Source organism: Elephas maximus, chromosome 1, assembly GCF_024166365.1.
Source record: "Elephas maximus indicus isolate mEleMax1 chromosome 1, mEleMax1 primary haplotype, whole genome shotgun sequence".
Taxonomy (NCBI): Eukaryota; Metazoa; Chordata; class Mammalia; order Proboscidea; family Elephantidae; genus Elephas; species Elephas maximus.
This window is the reverse complement of record NC_064819.1, coordinates 191,912,702-191,935,073: the sequence shown is the minus strand read 5'-3', so window position 1 is coordinate 191,935,073 and position 22,372 is coordinate 191,912,702. Positions and strand designations below refer to the sequence as shown.

General features: G+C 36.1%; 1 protein-coding gene across 2 annotated transcripts in view; it reads right to left on the bottom strand.

The window, feature by feature from the left end:
* Positions 1–22,372, bottom strand: part of NKAIN2 (sodium/potassium transporting ATPase interacting 2) — a 1,431,299-nt gene that overhangs the window by 569,421 nt on the left and 839,506 nt on the right. For both annotated transcript variants that reach the window (XM_049900233.1, XM_049900224.1), the window contains exon 3: positions 18,206–18,286. In XM_049900233.1, coding sequence (XP_049756190.1) covers positions 18,206–18,286 — 81 coding nt within the window. The remainder of the gene's footprint in view (positions 1–18,205; positions 18,287–22,372) is intronic.

The following is a 22,372-nucleotide window of genomic DNA, read 5'->3' as shown; positions in this document are numbered from 1 at the left end:
CCATAGTTGCCAGGGGAAATACTAGGGTTTGTGTTTTATTTGCATTTTAGCTTGACTCTTTGATAATGTTTTCCAAATGGGATCATGTTACTTTGTGCCCCTGTATAGAGATTTTGATCTTATATAATTCTCAAGAGTAGAATCATTCAGCAAATAAAATGCTTACGACCAGGAAAGAGATCTAAACCTAGAAAACATTATAGCCCTTATAAATCACATTTACAATGTCTCTTTTTATTTTTTCCACCTTTCTAAAGGAAAACCATAAAGCTGCTACAACTTATGCTCTTAATAAACAATGGACTTAGTCACAGACCAGAGAGCCCATTTTCCAGGGTTAGAAGAAATCAGTGAAATACTCTTTTCTCATTATTTCATAAGCAATTAATACTTTATGGCATTTCTCACTCTACAGTCAAATCCATTATCTTTACCAGATAATATTCTAGTACCTGTCTTTTGTTTTTTCTTTTAAGACTTTGCTTCTGGCTTTATATTTCTTGAGGGATCACTTAAAGAGAAAAAAAATATCCAGCAGTACTAATTATTTCACTATTTGGCAATATTAAACTCAGTTATCTGTTTTTTTTTTTAATTGAGAAAAAGGAAGTAGGCAGCAAAAAGACAAAAAAAATTATACTCATTAGATAGCGCACTATGATGCCACAGTTAACATACTATATAAATGCCTTAAAAAGTAAGTAGCGGGGGGTCTGGATATAAAAAATACTTACTGGATTAGTTTTAGTGCTTATAAAATCTGAGTGTAAAAGCTGGCTTCTATCCATTCTGCACACTGCCTGGTGAATTGCACGGACTGAGTGCACTGCCAGGAAGGTCACAGCCCCTCAGGGTCCCTGTCTAGCTACGGATCTCTTCAGGAGCAATTGCAGCGTGTGCCAAATTGTGTGATATTGGTTCCTCTTCGGACTAATTGAGAGTGCCAAACTCATTCTCCTTGTGATTCAAATAACAGATCTGAGGATCCGTCACTAGAGATTTTTCTGTCAGAGTGGAAAAGGAACTGTATCCCTACAGTATCGATGCAGCTACCTTGCTAAAAAATGCCTAGTTTTTACACCATGAGAAAGATGACATTTCTTGAAACACCACGTGATTACCTCAGTATTTCATATATATATATATATATATTACACTACCTATGAGTGTGAAAACCTCAGAGACCTGCAATTGCCCTTAGACTCATTCCTCTAGCAGGTTACATGCACTAATGAAGAAAAAAATTGGGAAAAAAAAAACTATATTCTATAAACAACTGTTTAATAGTGAGTCATCCTTCTCTTTTTTTACCCTTCTATTCTGCTTTTCTTACTGCAGCAAGTTGTATACACATTTTGCATTATTAAAATTGGGAAATATCATCTTTAAAAAGAAGGGGAAATAACACTTGAAGTGCTCTGCTGGAACTTAAAGCAACTTAAATATTTCAAAATTTCTTCATGCTATTTGTAATCATGGAAGAGATTTACTTATTCTCATTTTCTTTGTATTGCTTTGAATCTAATCACATAGTGTTTACTGAACATTGCTTCCTGGTTACCCGTAGTATACTGAAGAATAATCCAAAGGTTCAACTGCATTTTCAATGTAAATTTTAAGCACAGGGCAGAATAGAGTAGGTTTGCTATCATATGAAAAGCATGAAAAATAGTCCCTCATTTACTCTCTCTGGAAAAATAATCCTGGATGCTAGCGGCATACAAAATTGATTTATTTCACTATGTAATATCCCTTGAGTTGTATTTTATGTAATTTTCCCCATTTCATCAAAGCATTAATTGTCCCTGAATGAATTCACAGGAAAAGAGACAAGATGTTGCCCTCTAAAGCTAATTTGGCTCCTGCCAATCACAATTTGGGCTCTGGTGGTGCAGCGGTTGACAGCTACGGCTGCTAACCAAAAGGTCACCAGTTGGAATCCACCAACCGCTCACTGGAAATTCTATGAGGCAGTTCTGCTCTGTCCTATAGAGTTTCTATGAGTCTCAATTGACTCAAGGGCAATGGATTTGGTTTGGTCTTTGGGAATCACAATTTGGTTCCAAATGAGTTCCAGGGGTCATGTCAGGGTGATGGTCATAGTGGAAGGGATGTGATTTTTGATAAGGTCGTCAGACTGAAAGCACTCTAGGGGCTGAGGTGGACATATTCTCAGGTAAGTCCCGAAACTATTCCAGGACTTAATAATATATGATTTAATTTGAACCAATTATTCCAAAAGATTTTCCATAAACTGCAGTGGTTTTTAAACTTTCTTTTTTTAAATGTCATATATTTCTATATTTAAAGTCATGGAACACTTAATGTAAACACATTCATGTAATTTTACATGGCTCTGTAACTAAAAAGCCTATAAATGCAGAACCATTTTAATTTGGCCATAGAGTTGTAGTTCTCAATCAAAGCTGCACTGGGCATGTAAGAACTTCATTGCCCTGGGAATAGGACTCTTCATTTCTGGAAATTCAACTATCATGACGAACAAAGCCAAGATAAACTTCTGAAAGGAAAGATAAGTGCAGAGTAAATTTAGTTATACATACATTTAAACCTAAAAAAACAAAAATCTTTACTATTATTGTTTTATATTTATTATCACTAACATATTTATTCTGTTATTTTTATTCTTTCCTGAAACTTTGCTTTTTCCTTTCAGATTTTTTCCTTCTGCCTAAAGAACTCCTTTTATTATGTATTTTAGTTTAGGTTTGCCAATGATGCATTTTCCTAGCTCTTGTTTGTCTGAAAATGCTTGATTTCACCTTTGTTGTTGAAGAATATTTTTGCAGGGTATAAAATTTTAGATTGGCATTTTTATAGCACTTTAAAGATGTCACTCAATTGCCTTCTAGCTTCTTTTTTTCTGTTGAAAAGTCAGTTGTAAGTCTTTTTGCTGTTACTCAGAAACCCAAAACCAGTGCCATCAATTAGAAGGCAAGGGGTATTTTTCTTTGGTGGCTTTTAAGATTTTATCTTTGTTTCTGAGTTTCAACAGTCCTACTAGTCATGACAAAAGTAGAAGGGACTGAAGTTGTCAAGGATTTCATTTTACTTAGATCCACAATCAATGCCCATGGAAGCGGCAGTCAAGAACTCAAATGACACATTGCATTAGGCAAATCTGGTACAAAAGTGTTAAAAAGCAAAGACATCACTTTGAGGACTAAGGTGCACCTGACATAAGCCATGATGTTTTCAATCACGTCATATACATGTGAAAGCTGGACAATGAATAAGGAAGAGTGAAGAAGAATTGATGCCTTTGAATTATGGTGTTGGCAAAGTATATTGAATATACCATGGACTGCCAGAAGAATGAACAAATTTGTCTTGGAAGAAGTACAGCAAGAATGCTTATTAGAAGTGAGGATGACAAGACTTCATCTTACATACTTTGGACATGTTATCAGGAGGGACCAGTCCTTTGAGAAGGACATCATGCTTGGTAAAGTAGAGGGTCAGTGAAAAAGAGTAAGACCCTCAGTGAGATGGACTGATACAGTGGCTGCAACAATGGGATCAAGCATAACAACAATGATTATGAGGATGGCACAGGACCTGGCAATGTTTCATTCTTTTGTACATAAGGTCACTATGAGTTGGAATTGACTCAACAGCACCCAAAAATGACAACAATAGTTTACACCAGACATAGTTTTCCTTATATTAATTTAACAACTTCTTGAATCTGTGTGTTGATGTGTGTCATGAATCTTAAAAAATTCTCTGACATTATCACTTGAAAATTACTTCTGTCCAATTGTGTCTTTTTTCTCTTTCTGGATATTCATTTACTTGTATATTGAACTTTTTACTGAGTCCAATATGTTTCTAACATTTTTTTTATATTTTAATTCATTCTTATTTTTTAACCTCTCTCTGTGCTTCATTTTAGATATTTTCTATTGACCCATTCTCCAGCTCATAAATGCTGTCCTTTACTGTTTTTAATTTGTTATTAAACCTATCTTTTTTTTTTAGTGAGTTTTTACTTTTAGATATTATATTTTCAGTTCTAGAATTTCTGTTTGATTCTTTTTATAGATACCAGGGATCTGGTGGTAAATTTTTTATCAATCAGTATATTATCACCTATCTTCCCCTTATTTTCTTGAACATATTGTGTGCCTTTAAGTCCTTGCCAGGTAAGTACTAAACCACTTGTGGATCTATTTCAAGAGTCTATTTTTCTCTTCATTTTGGGTCATGAGGTTCTCTCTTGTAGCATGCCTAGTAATTTCTGACTTTTAGAGATCATGTATAAATATAAACTGTAAAGGCCTGAGATAGTGCTATTTTTTTCTAGAGATGTTTCCCCTTCCCATCAGCTAGACAGATAAAGTGGTAGCTGACCACGTTAATCATATCAAGGACTGGTTTGAGTTGAGTCTGGATTTCAGCCCTGGTAACATTCATTCTATAAGTTTCCATCTGGTTTGCTGTTGACTCACCAAGATTCCTAATTTATTCTGTAGGACTCCTTTCTTTGCTCTAATCTCTATTTTAAATACTGCTGATTAATTTCACTCTGCTTTTCAGAACTTTTCCATTTAAATTATTAGCCTTCTATTATTTTTAGCCCCATAATTCACCAAATGTTTGAACATGAAATTTCTTCTTGAACACAAGGCTCTGCTGATTTTTTATATTCCCCAGAAGTAGCTTTCTACATATTCGAAGGCTGAATTCTCCACTTCTTTCCCCAACCCGAATTAGCAACGTTCCCAGAGTATAACATCTTGAGATCAGCTCTTCTCAATGGGGTTCTTATATTTCCAGAGTATCACTGCCTTAGTGTGTGTATATATATATATATATTTACAATATACGTACACACAAAAACACTATCCAAAACCAAATCAAACTCGTTGCCATTGAGTCAACTCTGACTCATAGCAACCCTATAGGACAGAGTAGAACTCCCCCATAGGGCTTCCAAGGAGTGGCTGGTGAATTCAAACTGGCAACGTTTTCATTAGCAGCCATAGCTCTTAACCACTGCACACCAAACCCAAAAAATAAAACCAACCCACTGCCGTTGAGTCGATTCCGATTCATAGCGACCCACTGCACACCAGGGCTCCAAAAATACAATATATATATATATATATATTAAAATTCAGCTTAAAGGAATCCATGAGAATGGCCTAAAAAAAAAGGGTTATTCAAGTTAACTGGCTTTGTGGCATTCTGAATAATTAGTATTTTTGGTATGCAACATACAAAAGAATTCTTTTATTCATTGACAGTCAAAATATTAATTTAACCAGCATATTGGCAAAATTCGCAAAAACTCTGCATAAGTGTAGTAAAAATTCATGATGTCATTATTATAAGGAAGTTCAAGATAATTCTGTATAGAACGTGTATCATTTCTTCATCTCATGGTCAATCTATAAAGGTTTATGTCGCCTTCCTAGAATTCTTCTTCCTCTTTCATTCATTTTTTTTCAAAATGAATTTTGCCTTTTTTTTCTTCTCTGAGTCAGGAGTGAATAAAAGGAGTTGGATTCTTGGGGGATGATGATAAATCCTTTTGGACATGTTGAATTTAAGGTGACAATGGAATTGACATGACACGAGCTAGAAGTTGGAGATGTGGGACTTTAGCTTAGCAACAAGGTCAGGACTGAAGATATAAATCTGGTAGACACATGTATAGAGATGATAGTTTAAATTATGACAGCAGATGGCATTTTCAAGTGAAAGACTGTAGACAGAAAAGTAGAAAGGTTCAAGGACCCTATTCTTTGCTTTAGGGGTATGAAAAAAAAAGTGAAAAAAATAAAACAAAGAAAAGACAAAGAAGTAGGAAAAAAGCAGTTAAATTCAGTGCATTATCAAGGAAACCAAGAAAAGACAGGCTGTGGCAGATTGATCAAATTAAAATAGGTAGATTCATTTTCAGATTTGGGAAAGATTTATATTACATTTTAATTCCTAATAACAGAATATTTTACTCTGTATCCTAAAGCCAAATTCACCTCAATGACTGTAAAATAAATTTTTTTCTAATTACTTTAGTAAGAATTAATTGAAGTTTTCTTAGACCATGTACATTTTACAGTATGCAAAGCAAAATTAAAAAAATGAATTCAATCTATTGTTCCCTTGATGTTTGCTAAATTTATTCTTAAATTATCTGAGTTATTCTTTGAGTATTAGTATTTACATAGATATTTGTATTACTTCTCAAAGAACAGTACTAATTCAAACAAAACATGATTATAATCAAATTTTCTCCATACCATCTTTTTACGTATGAAGTCCCAAAAGCAAATTTTGATACATGCATCAATTTCATTGGGCAAAAATATTGAAATATCAGATACCTCTTTTAAGGAATAATTCATTTTGTTATAGAAGGAATTAAACTGGGATTGGTGTGAAAGTACATTATTCCACCTATCGCTTGTGTCTGGCTTTAAGAATTTGTTCCTTTTTCCTAGAGCGTATGACAGATTTTATCTTTTTCCTGTCTCTTACGTTCACAAGAGTGCAACTGTATTCCCCGAAGCTTAAATAGGCCATTTCTTACTTTTTTTTCTTTTATGTAACAAAATTTTTAAATGACAATTTACATCTGAATCTCAGAACCAGTATCAAAATTATTAAAATGAGATAGCTTCCCAGGACTTGCTTTTAAGTGTATTCATTCAGAATACATGCACATCACCAGATATTGTTAATTGCTTTGAACTATGTTTAACTAGATATATTTTTGGTGATATAATGAAACCTGAGCGATATGAGCTTGCATCCCTAGTCTCAAAGGGTTAAATAAAAACAAATTGAATTATTTTAACTGTAAAATAATCCCTTGGTTACTCCTTCATGTTCTACAAGTTTCTTGTTTTATTTTCCAAGGTAGGCATCTCATTCACTAAGGGTGCTCCATAAATTATAAATAAGCTTTCTCAAAAAGTTGAGAAATTGATATCTTTAGACAGTCATATAAAGTATTAGAAAAATTTTCAGCATAAGAGAAATTTACAATTGTGTCACTTCTAAATATAAGTTTTGACAGATAGCCATAAGACCACCAAGTTTTTCGCTATGCTTCACCATCCAAAAATTATTATGTAGGAGTAGGGCCAAGACGGCGGAGTAATCAGATGCTTCCTGTGGTCCCTCTTACAACAAAAACCAAAAAAAAAAAAAAAAAAAAAAAAATGAATCGATTATATATGGCAATCTCAGAGCCCTGAACATCAAAGGCAAAGTTGAGGAATCAGATTGAGCAGCAGAGGGGGAGAGATGGTTCAGAAGCAGTGAGGAGTTGCCAGACCTGACCCAGCAGGAACAGGCAACTGCAGGTCTGATTGGCTGGCCTGCATGGTGAGGCAAACAGTGGCCCTCGGGATGCGCTTTCCACATTGGGAGAGACTGAGTGGCAGAGAGTCTACTCAAGAGTCTACTCCAGAACCAGTGAAAAGTGATGCTCGATCAGCAGAAGGTAAGTACATCTGTTTAACCTACCATGTGGATCAAAAAATACCCCTTTGGGAAAAACCTCTCACCCATTTAACTGCCCCCTCCCTGCTCTACACCAGATTCCGGGCTGGCTTCAGAAATTGCTGCATCTCCTGGGGTAGAAGTAGGACCCATCACGCACCCCGAACAATTCTCTTGGCCTTGGAAAGGGAACGAACCAACAAACAGGAAAAAATAATCTGCCAGCTCCCCTAAACCAAGAACTCAGGGCATGCACAGCTTCTTAGCTTAGGCACAAGTATAAGGGGTCTATGGACTTTGAATGCCTTTCAACCCTGTATGGGTCCATTTCAACAATGGAGGTCCTCATTAGCATAATACAACAGGGAATATACCTGAAACCTAACTTCAACTGTATCAACTATATGGTGGAGTGGCAGGTTTGTGATATTTGACACCACTCTACCTATTATGCAGGGTCCTCACCTACCTACATCGGGGGCCTGAGAACTGGTGGCCCCACCCACACCACCTAGCCACCCCGACAGGGGTCCTGGTGCCTGCCAGTCCTCAGAGACAATAGCATTGCCCATAGTCCAGCTGCAAAACCTAGTCACCTATGCAATGTAGGGAACAGGGACACTCTTTCCTCTCAGACACTCATGGGCAGCTGTCAGCCCTTGCCTTGCTCAGTGCATGACCCCCTACTGCAGCCTACACCAATCACCTCAGCCCGTCTAGGACTGTAGGTGAGGACCTGCACCACATACTTGGTGACCAACTACCTGGACACCTGAGCTGAATCCATACAAGAAACATAAATGGACTCCTGGGCTTACATACCTGGTAACAGATCTAACCACCTGCTGACAGGACGTTAGAGCTTCAAAGGCACCAATAATCAAAATAGCTCACAAGAGCAGCCTATTTTTGGCACATCAAAACAAAACAAAACAAGAAGCTAGGACACAATAAGCAAACATAAAATAAATATAACTTATCGATGGCTTGGAGACAACAATTAATATCGAATCACATAAAAAGGCAAACCATGATAGCATCAGCAAGCTCCCAAAACAAAGATTTAAGAAATCTTTTAAGAGGAAGATAATTCCTGGAATTACCAGAGGTAGAATACAAAAGATTAATATATAGAACTCTTCAAGAAATCAGGAAGTAGGTCAGACAAAGTGCAGAACAAGCCCAGCACCACACAGACAAAACATTAGAGAAACTTAAGCAGATTAGACAAGAGCCTAATGCCAGATTCAATAGGCTGCAAGAATCCATATAGAAGCATCAAACAGAAATTCAGAAGATTAACAATAGAATTTCAGAACTAGACAAATCAATAGAAAGTCATAAGAGCAGAACTGAGGCAATGGAAGTCAGAATTAGTGAGACTGAAGATAAACCACTTGGCACCAACATATTTGAGGAAAATGCAGATAAAAGAATTAAAAAAAAGAAAATGAAGAAACCCTAAGAATTACGTGAGACTCTATCAAGAGGAATAACCTACGAGTGACTGGAGTACCAGAACGGGGGGATAACAGAAAAAACAGAGAGAATTGTTGGAGATTTGTTGGCAGAAAATTTCCCTGATATTGTGAATGATGAGAAGATATCTATCCAAGATGCTCATTGAAGCCCACACAAGGTAGATCCAAAAGAAAGTCACCAAGACATATTATAATCAAATTTGTCAAAACCAAAGATAAAGAGAATTTTAAGAGCGGCTAGGGATAAATGAAAAGTCACCCAAAGGATAGTCAGTAAGACTAAGCTTGGACCACTCAGCAGAAACCATGCAGGCAAGAAGGCAATGGGATAACAATATATAAAGCTTTGAAGAAAAAAATTGCTAGTTAAGAATTATATATCTAGCAAACCTGTCTCGCAAATATGATGGCAATATTAGGACATTTCCAGACAAACAGAAGTTTAGGGAATTTGCAAAAACCAAACAAAAAGTACAAGAAATACTAAGGGGGGTCCTCTAGTTAGAAAGTCAGTAACATCAGATAATAGCCCAAAACTAGAGCACAGGACAGAGCAACGAGATATCAATCCAGATAGGGAAATCACAAAAATAAATCAAAGCCAAAACAGGAAAACAGAGAGGTCATTATGTAAAAGATGACAATATTAAAACAAAAAAGAGGGATTAAAAAATGTAGTCATAGATCTTTCATATTGAAAGGAAGTCAAGACGATATCAAGAAAGAAAAGATTGGTTTAAACTTAGAAAAACAGGGGTAAATATTAAAGCAACCACAAAGAAAACTAGCAATCCTACACATCAAAATAAAGAACAAGAAAAACATAAAGTTCAGCAAATACAAACTCAACAACTATGAAAAAGATGAAAAGAAAAACAATTCAGCACAGAAAATTAAGTAGAAAAAAGAAACTGTCAACAACACACAAAAAAAGACATCAAAATGACAACATTAAACTCACATACCGACCAAGAAATATACTGAATGTAAATGGACTAAATGCACCAATAAAGAGACAGAGAGTAGCAGGATGGATAGAAAACATGATCCGACTATACGCTGCCTACAATAGACACACCTTAGACTTAAAAACACAAACTAAAAGTCAAAGGATGGAAAAAAAATTCATATCAAGCAAACAACAATCAAAAACAAGCAGGAGTGGCAGTATTAAATCCTGACAAAACAAACTTTAAAGTAAAATCCACCACAAAGGATAAGGAAGAACAATATATTATGATTAAAGGGTCAATACACCAGGAGGACATAACAATAATAAATATTTATGCACCCAGTAACAGAGCGTCAAAATACATAAAACAAACTCTAACAGCACTGAAAAGAGATAGCTCCAGAATTATAGCAGGAAACTTCAACACACCACTTTTGGTAAAAGACAGAACATCCAGAAATAAGCTCAATAAAGACACAGAAGATCTAAACGCTGTAATCAACCAACTTGACCTCATAGACATATGCAGAGCACTCTACCCAACAGCAGCCAAGTATACTTTCTTTTCCAACCCACATGGAACATTCTCCAGAATAGACCACATATTAGGCCATAAAGCAAGCCTTAACAGAATCCAAAGCATCAGAATATTACAAAGCGTCTTTTCTGACCATAAAGCCATAAAAGTAGAAATCATTAACAGAAAAAGTAAAGAAAAAAAATCAAACACATGGAAATTGAACAACATCCTGCTCAAAAATGAATGAGTTATAGAAGAAATTAAGGATGGAATAAAGAAATTCACAGAATCAAATGAGAATGAAAACACATCCTACCAGAACCTTTGGGACAAAGCAAAAGCAGTGCTCAGAGGCCAATTTATAGCAATAAATGCACACATCCAAAAAGAAGAAAGTGCCAAAATCAAAACATTAACAACTCAAACAAATAGAAAAAGAACAAACAAGCCCTTGGGCACAAAAAGGAAGCAAATAATAAAAAATTAGGGAAGAATTAAATGAAATAGAGAATAGGAAAACAATTGAAAGAGTTAACAAGACCAAATGCTGGTTCTTTGAAAAGATCAACAAAATTGATAAGCCATTGGCCAAACTGACAAAAGAAAAATAGGAGAGGAAGTAAATAACTGGAATAAGAAATGAGATGGGCAATATCACCAGAGGCCCAACTGAAATTAAAAGAATCGTAACAGAATACTATGAAAAATTATACTCTAACAAAGTTGAAAGCCTAGAGGAAATGGACAAATTTCTGGAAACACACCATCTACCTAAACTAACACAAACAGAAGTAGAACAAAATAAACCTAAAACAAAAGAAGAAATGAAAAAGGTAATTTAAAAACTCCCAACAAAATAAAGCCCCGATGGTTTCACTGGAGAATTCTACCAAACATTCAGAGAAGAGTTAATACCGCTACTACTAAAGGTATTTCAGACCACAGAAAATTATGGAATACTCCCAAACTCATTCTATGAAGCCAGCATAACCGTGACACCAAAACCAGGTAAAGACACCACCAAAAAGAAAATTACAGACCTATATCCCTCATGAACTTAGATGTAAAAATCCTCAATAAAATTCCAGCCAAAAGAATTCAAGAACATATCAAAAAAAATAATTCACCATGACCAAGTGGGATTCATATCAGGTATGCAGGGATGTTATAGCATTAGAAAAACAATCAATGCAATCCATCACAGAAATAAAACAAAGGACAAATACCACATGATCTTATCAATTGATGAAGAAAAGGCATTTGATAAAGTCCAACACCCATTCATGATAAAAACACTCAGCAAAATAAGAATTAAATGGAAATTCCTCAACATAAAAAAGGGCATTTATACAAAGCCTAAATAGCCAACATCATCCTAAATGGAGAGAGTCTGAAAGCATTCCCCTTGAGAATGGGAACCGGACAAGGATGCCCTTTCTGACCTCTGTTATTCAACATTGTGCTGGATGTCCTAGCCAGAGCAATTAGGCTAGCAAAAGAAATAAAGCGCATACAAATTGGTAAAGAAAAAGTAAAAGTATCTCTATTTGCAGATGATATGATCTTATACACAGAAAACCCTAAAGAATCCTCAAGAAAACTACTGAAACTAATAGAAGAGTTCAGGAGAGTATCAGGATACAAGATAAACACACAAAAATTAGTTAACTTCCTCTACACCAACAAAGAGAACTTTGAAGAGGAAATCATTAAATCAATACCATTTACAATAGTCATCCCCAAGAAGATAAAATACTTAGGAATAAATCTAACCAGAGACATAAAAGACCTATACAAAGAAAACTACAAGACACTACCCTAAGAAACCAAGAGAAACCTATACAAGTGGAAAAACATACCTTGCTCTTGGATAGGAAGGCTCAACATTGTGAAAATGTCTATTCTACCCAAAGCAACCTATAGATACAATGCAATTCTGATGCAAATTCCAAAGGCATTTTTTTAATGAGATGGACAAACCACCAACTTCATATGGAAGGAGAAGAGGCCCCAGATAAGTAAAGCATTACTGAAGAAGAAGAACAAAGTGGGAGGCCTCACACTACCTGATTTTAGAACATATTATACTGCCACAGTAGTCAAAACAGCCTGGTACTGGTACAACAACAGATATACAGATCAATGAAACAGAATTGAGAATCTAAACATAAATTCACCCTCCTATGAGCAGGTGATATTTGACAAAGGCCCAAAGTCCATTAATTGGGGAAAAGACAGTCTCTTTAACAAATGGTGCTGGCATAACTGGATATCCATCTTAAATAAATGAAACGAGACCCATAACTCACACCATGCACAAAACCTAACTGAAAATGGATCAAAGACCTAAATATAATATCTAAAATGATAAAGATCATGGAAGAAAAAATAGAGACCACTCTAGGAGTCCCAATATGTGGCATAAACAGAATATAAAACATTACTAAGAATGCACAAACACCAGAAGAGAAACTAAATAACTGGGAGCTCCTAAAAATCAAACACTTATGTTCATCAAAAGACTTCACCAAAAGAATAAAAAGACAACCTACAGACTGGGAAATAAGTTTTGGCTATAACAAATCCGATCAGAGTCTAATCTCTAAAACCTACAAGATACTGCAAAACCTCAACAACAAAAAGGTAAATAACTCAATTAAAAAATGGGAAAGGATATGAACAGACACTTCACCAAAGAAGACATTCAGGCTGCTAACAGATACATAAGGAAATGCTCAGGATCATTAGCCATTAGAGAAATGCAAGTCAAAACTACAATGAGATACCATCTCACCCCAACAAGTCCAGCATTAATCCAAAAAACACAAAATAATAAATGTTGGAGAGCTTATAGAGAGACTGAAACACTTACACAATGCTTATGGGAATGTAAAATGGTACAACCACTTTGAAAATCGATTTGGCGCTTCCTTAAAAAGCTAGAAATAGAACTACCATAGGTTCCAGCAATCCCACCCCTTGGAATATATCTTAGAGAAATAAGAGCCTTTACACAAACAGATATATGCACACTCATGTCCACTGCAGCACTGTTTACAATAGCAAAAAGATGGAAACAACCTAGGTGTCCATCAATGGATGAATGGATAAACAAATTATGGTATAGTCACACGATGGAATACTACGCCAATGATAAAGAACAATGATGAATCCTTGAAACATCTTATAACATGGATGAATCTGGAAGGCATTATGTTGAGTGAAATCAGTCAGTGGCAAAAGGACAAATATTGTATGAGAACACTATTATAAGAACTCAAGAAAAGGTTTAAACACAGAAGAAAACATTCTTTGATGGTTACAAGGGTGGGGAGGAACAGAGAGGGGTATTCATTATCTAGAAAGTAGACAAGAATTATCTTAGGTGAAGGGAAGGACAACACACAATACAGGGGAATTCAGCACAACTGGACTAAACCAAAAACTAAGAAATTTCCTGAACACAACTAAATACTTTGAGGGACAGAGTAGCAAGGGAGAGGGTCTAGGGTCCATGGTTTCAGGGGACATCTTGGTCAATAAGCATAACAAAGTTTATTAAGAAAATGTTCTGCATCCCACTTTGGTGAGTGGCAGCTAGAGTCTTAAAAGGTAGCAAGCAGCCGTCTAAGATGCCTCAATTGGTTCCAACCAACCTGGAGCAAAGGAGAACGAACACCAAAGACACAAGGAAAATATGAGCCCAAAAGACAGAACGGGCCACGTAAACCAGAGACCCCATCAGCCTGAGACCAGAAGAACTAGATAGTGCCTAGCTACCACCAATGACGGCCCTGACAGTGAACTCAAGAAAGAGGTCTTGACACAGGAAAAAAAGCGGGGTGCAGAGCTCAAATTCTAGTAAAAAGACCAGACTTAATGGTCTGACTGAGACTGGAGGGACCACAGAAGTCATAGCCCCAGACTCTGTTAGCCCAAAACTAAGATCGTTCCTGAAGCCAACCTTTCAGACAAAGATTAGACTGGACTATAAGACATAAAAAATGATACTGGTGAGGAGTGTGCGTCTTAGATACACAAAGCTGAATGGGCAGCTCCTGTCTGGAGATGAGATGAGAAGGCAGAGGGGGACAGGAGCTGGTTGAAGGGACAGGGGAAATAAAGGGTGGAAAGGAGGAGCGTGCCATCACATTATAGGGAGAGCAACTAGGACCACATAACAATTTGTGTGTAAATTTTTGTATGAGAAACTAACTTGAACTGTAAACTTTCACTTAAAGCACAATTTAAAAAGGAAAAAAAATATTATGTAAATTTCATTTTTCCCAGGTGATGAACCTAATAGGCCAAGTACCATATTATACTTATTTTCCTTCTAACTGCTATGTACTACAAAGTTAAAAATTAGTAGAGAACAAATAGCACATCTGCTGTACTGTCAATATAACTCAATTCAGTTGATGGTTGAGATTAGTTTCTACTTCTATTTGATATATTATCAAGAGAATCACAACTTCCCAGAATAACACAACAAAACAGTAAGACTATTTACATGAAGCATTCTCAAAAGTATTAATCCAATAGCCTATGTCAGATTTAATGCTCAAAGGCAATTGTCTACAGAGTTAGAAGACACTTTAGATTACAAAATTAATAGATTAACTGGACCTCTACTAAAATATCAATTCAGGAAGCAACACCGTAGTATGCTTTGGGATATTTAGTTACAACACATATTTAGACCACTAATATAAACAATGTGGAAATAATTATTATGTGTTTATTTGTTGCTATCATACTATATATTGTTTAATTTTATATTTTATTAATTTAACTGAGATAAAAATTTTAAAAAGCAGTTTCTCTAGTTGATTGGTTTTATAGCTACCTAAATCTAAGAGGGATAGTAATTAAAATACATTAATTGAAATTTTAATAATGATGTTGGATTTACGTAATGGGTACAAAAGAAAACTGAGGTTGAAACAGGTTAATCCTCGGTATCATATTCTTGTAATTATGTCATTTCATTACTGAATGTAGACGCTGCTGGGTTGGTTAAGGATGCTAACCCACTTGTGTTGCTTCTCAGCATAAGGCAGATAGTTTCATAGAGAAAGCAGAAAAGACACTGGAAATTGCCAACACAAAGTTCAAAACTAGAAAGAGTTTACTAAATTTATATTAATGTTGCTTGCCCTCATAGTATCACTTCTTGCCAGTATTCAGCATGGAGCAATAACTTATTTAAAAATATAGAAATAAACAAACCTCTGTTACATATATAAACATCACTGAATCTCCTCCCCGATGCTATTTCCCATGCTTCGCCCTCAGCCACAAACACACTGACCCATTCACATGGTAGACACACTCAAAGTATTTCAGGTTTTTGCTGGGGTGGGAAAAACAATGGCTTATAGTCTGTCATCTAAGTATTATCAGCAGTTCCAGGAGTCCCATTTTTGAGTTTTCATATATGTACATTTTTCATTCACCATTTCTTCCTTCTGGCCCTGTAGAATGTGAGGCACTTGCAACAGCTAAAAAATTAAATGGTATAAATACAACTTGCTTAAATTCTTCTGAGTAGAAAAGGGAGGAAAAACCCAGTCATATAACTTTATAACTTTGCCCTTTATGGTTTTCCTTTAGATTATTTGTTAAAAGGAAATGATTAAATTTTCATGTGCTCTGCAGAGCCTTGCCTTGGTTTATAAAATGAAAAGAAAAGGAAATAATATTAACCATTTCATTGCCAAAGTATAGTCATTCCCTGCCTGTGTGCTTTGGAAGAATTCTTAGTCCTTTGGGTCTCAACTCTCTTACACGATAATGTTTTAAGATCTGCCCTCACTATGGTTTCCTAGCCCGAGGTCATGAGACCACAGGCTTTATATTCTGTTCTTGCAGTCATCCTGAGGAGCAGTGTGCATGGTTACAGAATATTCGTGTAGCCAGCTTGATTCAAATCTCTCTCTAAAAATATTAAACTCTCTGATCTGATAGGTTATTTAACCCAGCCAACACAGCCGGCTATCTGCCTTACAAAAATTTTAGGTGATTTTTTTTAAAAAATTGAAAATATCTATTAAATGTCAATCTACTGTGGAATTTTTCTTAAGCAAGTGGATTACAGGCTAGCAGAGATGTATCAACTGGGTCAGGAATTCAAGTCCTTGGGAGGCCGTGTAAGTTTTTTTTTCACATGGAGGCAGATGTGAGTTTTAAGCAGCAATCCTGTCTGTGTCCCTCTTAGAGCCACCCAAACCAATTATTTTCACTGGTCACGGCACCTTTCTGAAAGACTGGCTGCCACCAGGAGTGAGAGAAAGGGTGACGCCCCGCAAGAATCACAGGAATGCCATCCACCAGGGCAGATCTGGCAGAGGGTCCCAGCCAGGATTTGTGCAAAATCTCATCAATTCCCAGAGGCCTTGGCGCTATCGCACACCATCATGTCACCCTCTTAGTTTGTTCTTCATACTTGGACATTAAACAAACAAAAATCAAGATTATTTCTGCTTGATGTAAAGCCACATTTTCCAGTAAAATAATAAATGAACATCAAAGAAAATGTTCTGAGTGCTCTCTGAAACTATGGTATGCTGGGTTGTAAATGTGTATTACCGCCCTGCATCTCCTCTTCCCCCCAAAAAATACATAGCTCCACAAAGATAGTTCCCGAGGATTTTTTTTTTTTTTTTTTTTTTAGCACTTTTAGCCTCTTTAAGCAAGTGACAATCTCTGAGTTTTAAAAACATCAATATCTTTGCAGGGCTCTTCTTCTCTAATAAGGGCTAGGTAAAAGAGCATTTCACAATGTGTCTGTCTTTTAAAGTCAACAGGAAAATGTACAAGTTTGCAAACCTTTCAAGTTTCTCAAACTAGAATGCCACCTTGAATGGATTGCCGATTTGACTTAATTGTTGTTAGCTGCATTCCAATAAAATAGGGATGCAAGTTTAGCACTCTAAAAGCTATATTATTTCAACAATAAAGGCACTAATGTTAAAAATATAAAAGCAAATAAAAAAATTCGAACACTTGGCACCAAAAAAATAACGAACCCACTGCCATCGAGTCAATGCTGACACAGTGACTCTGTAGGACAGAGTAGAACTGCCCCATAGGGTTTTCAAGTCTGTAAATCTTTACAGAAGCAGACTGTCACATTTTTCTCCCTTGGAGCGGCTGGTGGGTTCGAACCACTGACCTTTTGGTTAGCAGCTGAGCACTTAACCACTGTGCCACCAGGGCTCCTTAACACACAGCACAGAACAAACAAACTGAAACAAAATAGCAACCATTCAAAGTCTTTCCTAGATTATTTTTGAATAAAATATTTATTTTTTCACTTCTGTAGTAAATCGTATCTCTCTAGGAACAATTTTGTTCAAGTAAAATTCATTGCTGTGCAAACATTGCACTGCTCTTTGGGTCCAATCAGGAAAACGTCTAGCGGTGTAGTAAGCAAGCTAAGTGGTTTCGAAAATCCTCTGTAAGATTTCATCTCTGAAAAAAATTCCTATTCGGCTTTGAATATTTCTAATCCATCTATGTTTTAAAAGCACACTGCATGATCATTACGACCATCAATATTTCACACCAGTTTTGCTTGTAAAAATAAAAGCCTGTTTTTGTGACACACCAAACATATCTTGGATGGTAGAAGAACAGAGATACACCCTCAGGACGCATTTCGTTTTGCCATTGTGTGAGGTGCCCCTTAGCGACAAGAGGGTGAGACTCTGCATTAGGAAGAGGCTTGATGACACACTGCTGATGACTCAGGCAAATCAGATGGTAAATTACCTTTGAGAGGTCCCCAGCCTCCAAATAGAAGCAGATAACAAACACATTCCACGTAACCCAGAGGACTAGCCAGACAGCATACTGTAGAGAAGCAAGAGAGAAATAACACATAATTAATTTTCAATCAGCTGAGTAAGATTTAAATAGAGTTAAACTTTTGGACATCCAAATCACAAGATGAGTGGAGGATATTACATATTGTCTCTTTCTAGGAAACAGGATTAAATGCACATTTCTTCTCTCTCTTGATTTTTTCTCATTGTAATGGCCTCTTGCAGTATACAGCTCAAACTTGCCTAAAAATCATTTTAAGGGTTTTAGACCAAAGAAACAGCCTGCATTTCTGTTTTAATGGTAAATGACTGTCTTCTAGACATTAAAAAAAAAAAAAGAATGGATGCTCCAATAGGTATATCAAACACAACCCATCAAAAAGAGAACTCATGTCTTCCTTTGGCAAAACCATCTCGATATAGGTTGATGTACAAAATTTTCTCCAAGTAACCTAAAGTCATCTTTATCTCAGTCCTCATCTCTCTGTCCCATCTAATCAGCTCTTAAGTTGATTTTCTCTCCTTGGTGCCTCCTTTTCATTTCTCTGTTCACCTTACTTTATCCTCTCATGATCTCCCATTACAGAGGCCATCACTTATTATCTCTAATTTCATTCTGTTGTCTGTTCAGTGCAGCCTCTACACTGATGACAAATTATCCTTCCAAGACATAGCTCTGATCATTTAGTGACTGGAATTTATGAAGCATCTGGAAGGCGACATGCTAGGAGGCACTGAGGATACAAAGAACAGTGAGAAAGTCTGCCTAATGTCAAGTCATGGAGATAGATAATAAAAGAGATGATTATACAGGAATTATGGATATATATGGTCTGAGCACAAGGAAAGAAGATGAAAGGAAGCATTGCCAATCCTGAGAAAAGTGGTCCAGAAGAGGTGAAATAAGGTGCCTTAAAGGATTTAACCAGGTAAAAGTTCAGGTATTTAGAGAGGCTATGGTGAGGGGGCACTGTAAATAACAGAAACAGCAGATCTAAATTAAAAAAAAAAAAATGAGAAAAGAGGATACTATTCCCTACTGAATAAACACCAATGGTTCCAAGCCTTTATGTGGTGAATTCTAAATTCTTCATTTTATGATTCAAGGGGCTCCATGATATTGTACCATGTTATCTTTTCACCCACATATTTCAGTTCATCTCTCCAGTTACCCTGAATTCCAGAGACATCAAATTACTTGGTATTCCATGTATATGGAAAGCTATGTCCCACCTCTGTGCACAGCTCAAATATTACCCCTTGAGTGTTACCCGATCAGAATTGGCTGAGCCTTACTTAGTGTTCTAGCAAGACTTTGCTCATCTTAATTTCATTCCAAATGTTTTACATCTAATTATCTGCATAGTTTCTGTAATGTAAAACGATAAGCTCCTTGAGAAAATGGACTATTTTTTATTCATGTTTATACTCTTTGCAGCTCCTAACTTAGTACTTTGTGTAAAGTAGGTATTCAGAAACTATTTTATGTATCAATGAATGACTGAGCAGCAATGTGGAGAAAATTTTATTTTATTTTTTTTCAGATGTAAAACCCGTCCTCACCTCTGAGACCTGATTTTTAATATAAGACTATTAGGAATACTATTATCAGTCAAAGAGTCCATGAGTAGCACAAATGGTAAGCACTTGACTACTAACTGAAAGGTTGGTGGCTTGAACCAACCCAGAGTCTCCTAGGAAGGAAAGCCTAGCAACCAGCTGCCAAAAGGTCACAATCTTGAAAACCCTGTGGAGTGCAGTTCTGCTCTGCAAACATGGGGTCACCATGAGTCAAAATTGACTAGACAGTGGTGTTTTTTTTTTTTTTTTTGTATTATCAGTCAAGGTCCCTTGGTGATGGAAAAGGTTTGTGCTCAACTGCTAACCTAAAGGTTAGTGCTTTGAACTTTTCCAGTGATGCTGTGGAATAAAGGCCTGGAGATCTGCTTTCATTAAAGATTACAGACCAGAAAATCCTACGGAGTAGTTCTACTCTGTAGCAAATGGGGATGCCATGAGTCTGAATAGACTCAATGGCAATGTGTGTGTGTGTGTTTTGGTATAATCAGTCTCAGGTGGTGTGAGGAGCAGGAGAAAAACATGATAAGCCTGTGTAATAATCAGTTGTTTTCTAAGGGTGATGGGTTCAGCTAACTGCTGAATATGTGTATTGCTCAATGGAGTATAAAGTGAAGGCAAAAGTCAAATGGTACAAGACAAAAGAAGAGGTTTGAGAGGCTGAATAGGGTGAGGGGTAGGGATTGGAAATAGGGTCAGGATGCTGAGATTTAATGAGACAACTTAAGTTTTCCTTAGTACAGTGAAATATAAATTGACAATGTTTTAAAAAAACTAAAGTCTACATTTTTTGACTGTTTTACGGATTTGTATTTTAATTTTAGAAATGTAATGAAGTGCTGGATCCTACTTTACAGGTAAAAGTGTGAGAACACAACATGCCTACAGGTTCAGATTGCTTGGTTCAAGTGACTATAATAAGAAAGACTGATGGAAGTGTTTTATCATACCCTTTGTTTGTAGTACCACACATTCCCCACCTTATAATGCAGAGTGAAGTACACACTAGTCCCTAAAAGACAAAGTAGTTAGATAGGTATAATATAGGTAAGAGTTAATGAAAGACACTGCATTAAAAAAAAAAAAAATTCAAAATTACTGAAAGTTTGTCATTGGCAGGCATGTTTCCTGAAGTGGCATTAAAGAATGGCAATGCCACAACTTTTCTACATCACGACTGAAATTACATTTTAAGTTCATTAAATGCTGAAAATTTTATGTGCATCCATAAGACATATATAATAACATTGTTTTTGGATGCCCTCAAGTGAATTCCAACTTACGAAAAGCTCTTATGACAAAGTAGAACTCCCCCCATAGGCTTTTCTAGGCTGTAATGTTTCTGGGAGCAGATCACTAGATCTTTCTCCTGCAGAGCCCCTGAGTGGGTTTGAACTGCCAACTTTCCGTTAGCAGCTGTTTAACCCTTGTGCCACTAGGGTTGCTTATACATGATATTGTCATACTTTAATACTATAAGAATTTGGAGTCTTCATCCAGATTAATTTAGATATCACTAATAGTTGTTGTTAGGTGCCATCGAGTGGGTTCCAAATCATAGCACCCCAGGTACAACAGAACCAAACGCTGCCAGGTCCTGCACATCCTCCCAATCATTGCTATGTCACTAAAAGTTACTTACTTACACTTAACGTATACATGTAAATGTAAGTGATACTTAGTTTGATTAAGAAAGATCAAGCCGAAAAATTTGTTTTAGTCATCAAAATTAATAACTTTCTGAAACGATAGGTAAGTAATGAGTCACATGCAAATACACGGCATATAAAGTATAAGACCTTGGGACCTAAAGTCCTGCTCTATTCCCTATGAGCTCTCTGAATTTGTTGAAGTCACTCAGTCTCACCATATTTCAGCTTCCTACACTGTAAAAGAGGGATAATAGTAGCTTACCGGAATAGACTCGACCACAACGGGTTTGGTTTTTTTGGTTTACTCACATGATTTGTATAATGATTGAAGACTAGAATGTTTAAAAGTATCCAACACTTGAGTTCTCACTACATGTTACAATTTTGTTAAAATGGTCATCCTAAATCATCAGCATTCCTCAAATAAAACAGTAATTCCAAAATTTGTATCTCCTTGGCATAGTAAAAAAAATATACTTTCCACATTTACCTATGTAAGATACTCTTCCACCTAATTGAACTTGTAACCTATACTTGTTTCTTTAATGCAATGTATTCTTTCCTAGGCTAAGTTTTCTTTTTTGATATATTTAATGCTATCATAGATAGATGGGTGACATTTTACAAAACAAATAAGCATCACTTTATTTGGTTTCATTCAAACAATAATGATGTAGTATACCACATAGTTATAAAGAGTTTTCTGTATTTTTTAGTTGTTTTTTTCACAGTATTTATTGATAATGATTTTGTTCTCCTTTCTTATCACCCTTCTCCTAGAGTGATCCAGAGGACTATGCCCAGAAAGAACATAATATTTATTCCATAGCTTTGGATTTACTTGCATGACTTTCATTTTATTGTTTATCTCAGTACAAACCAAT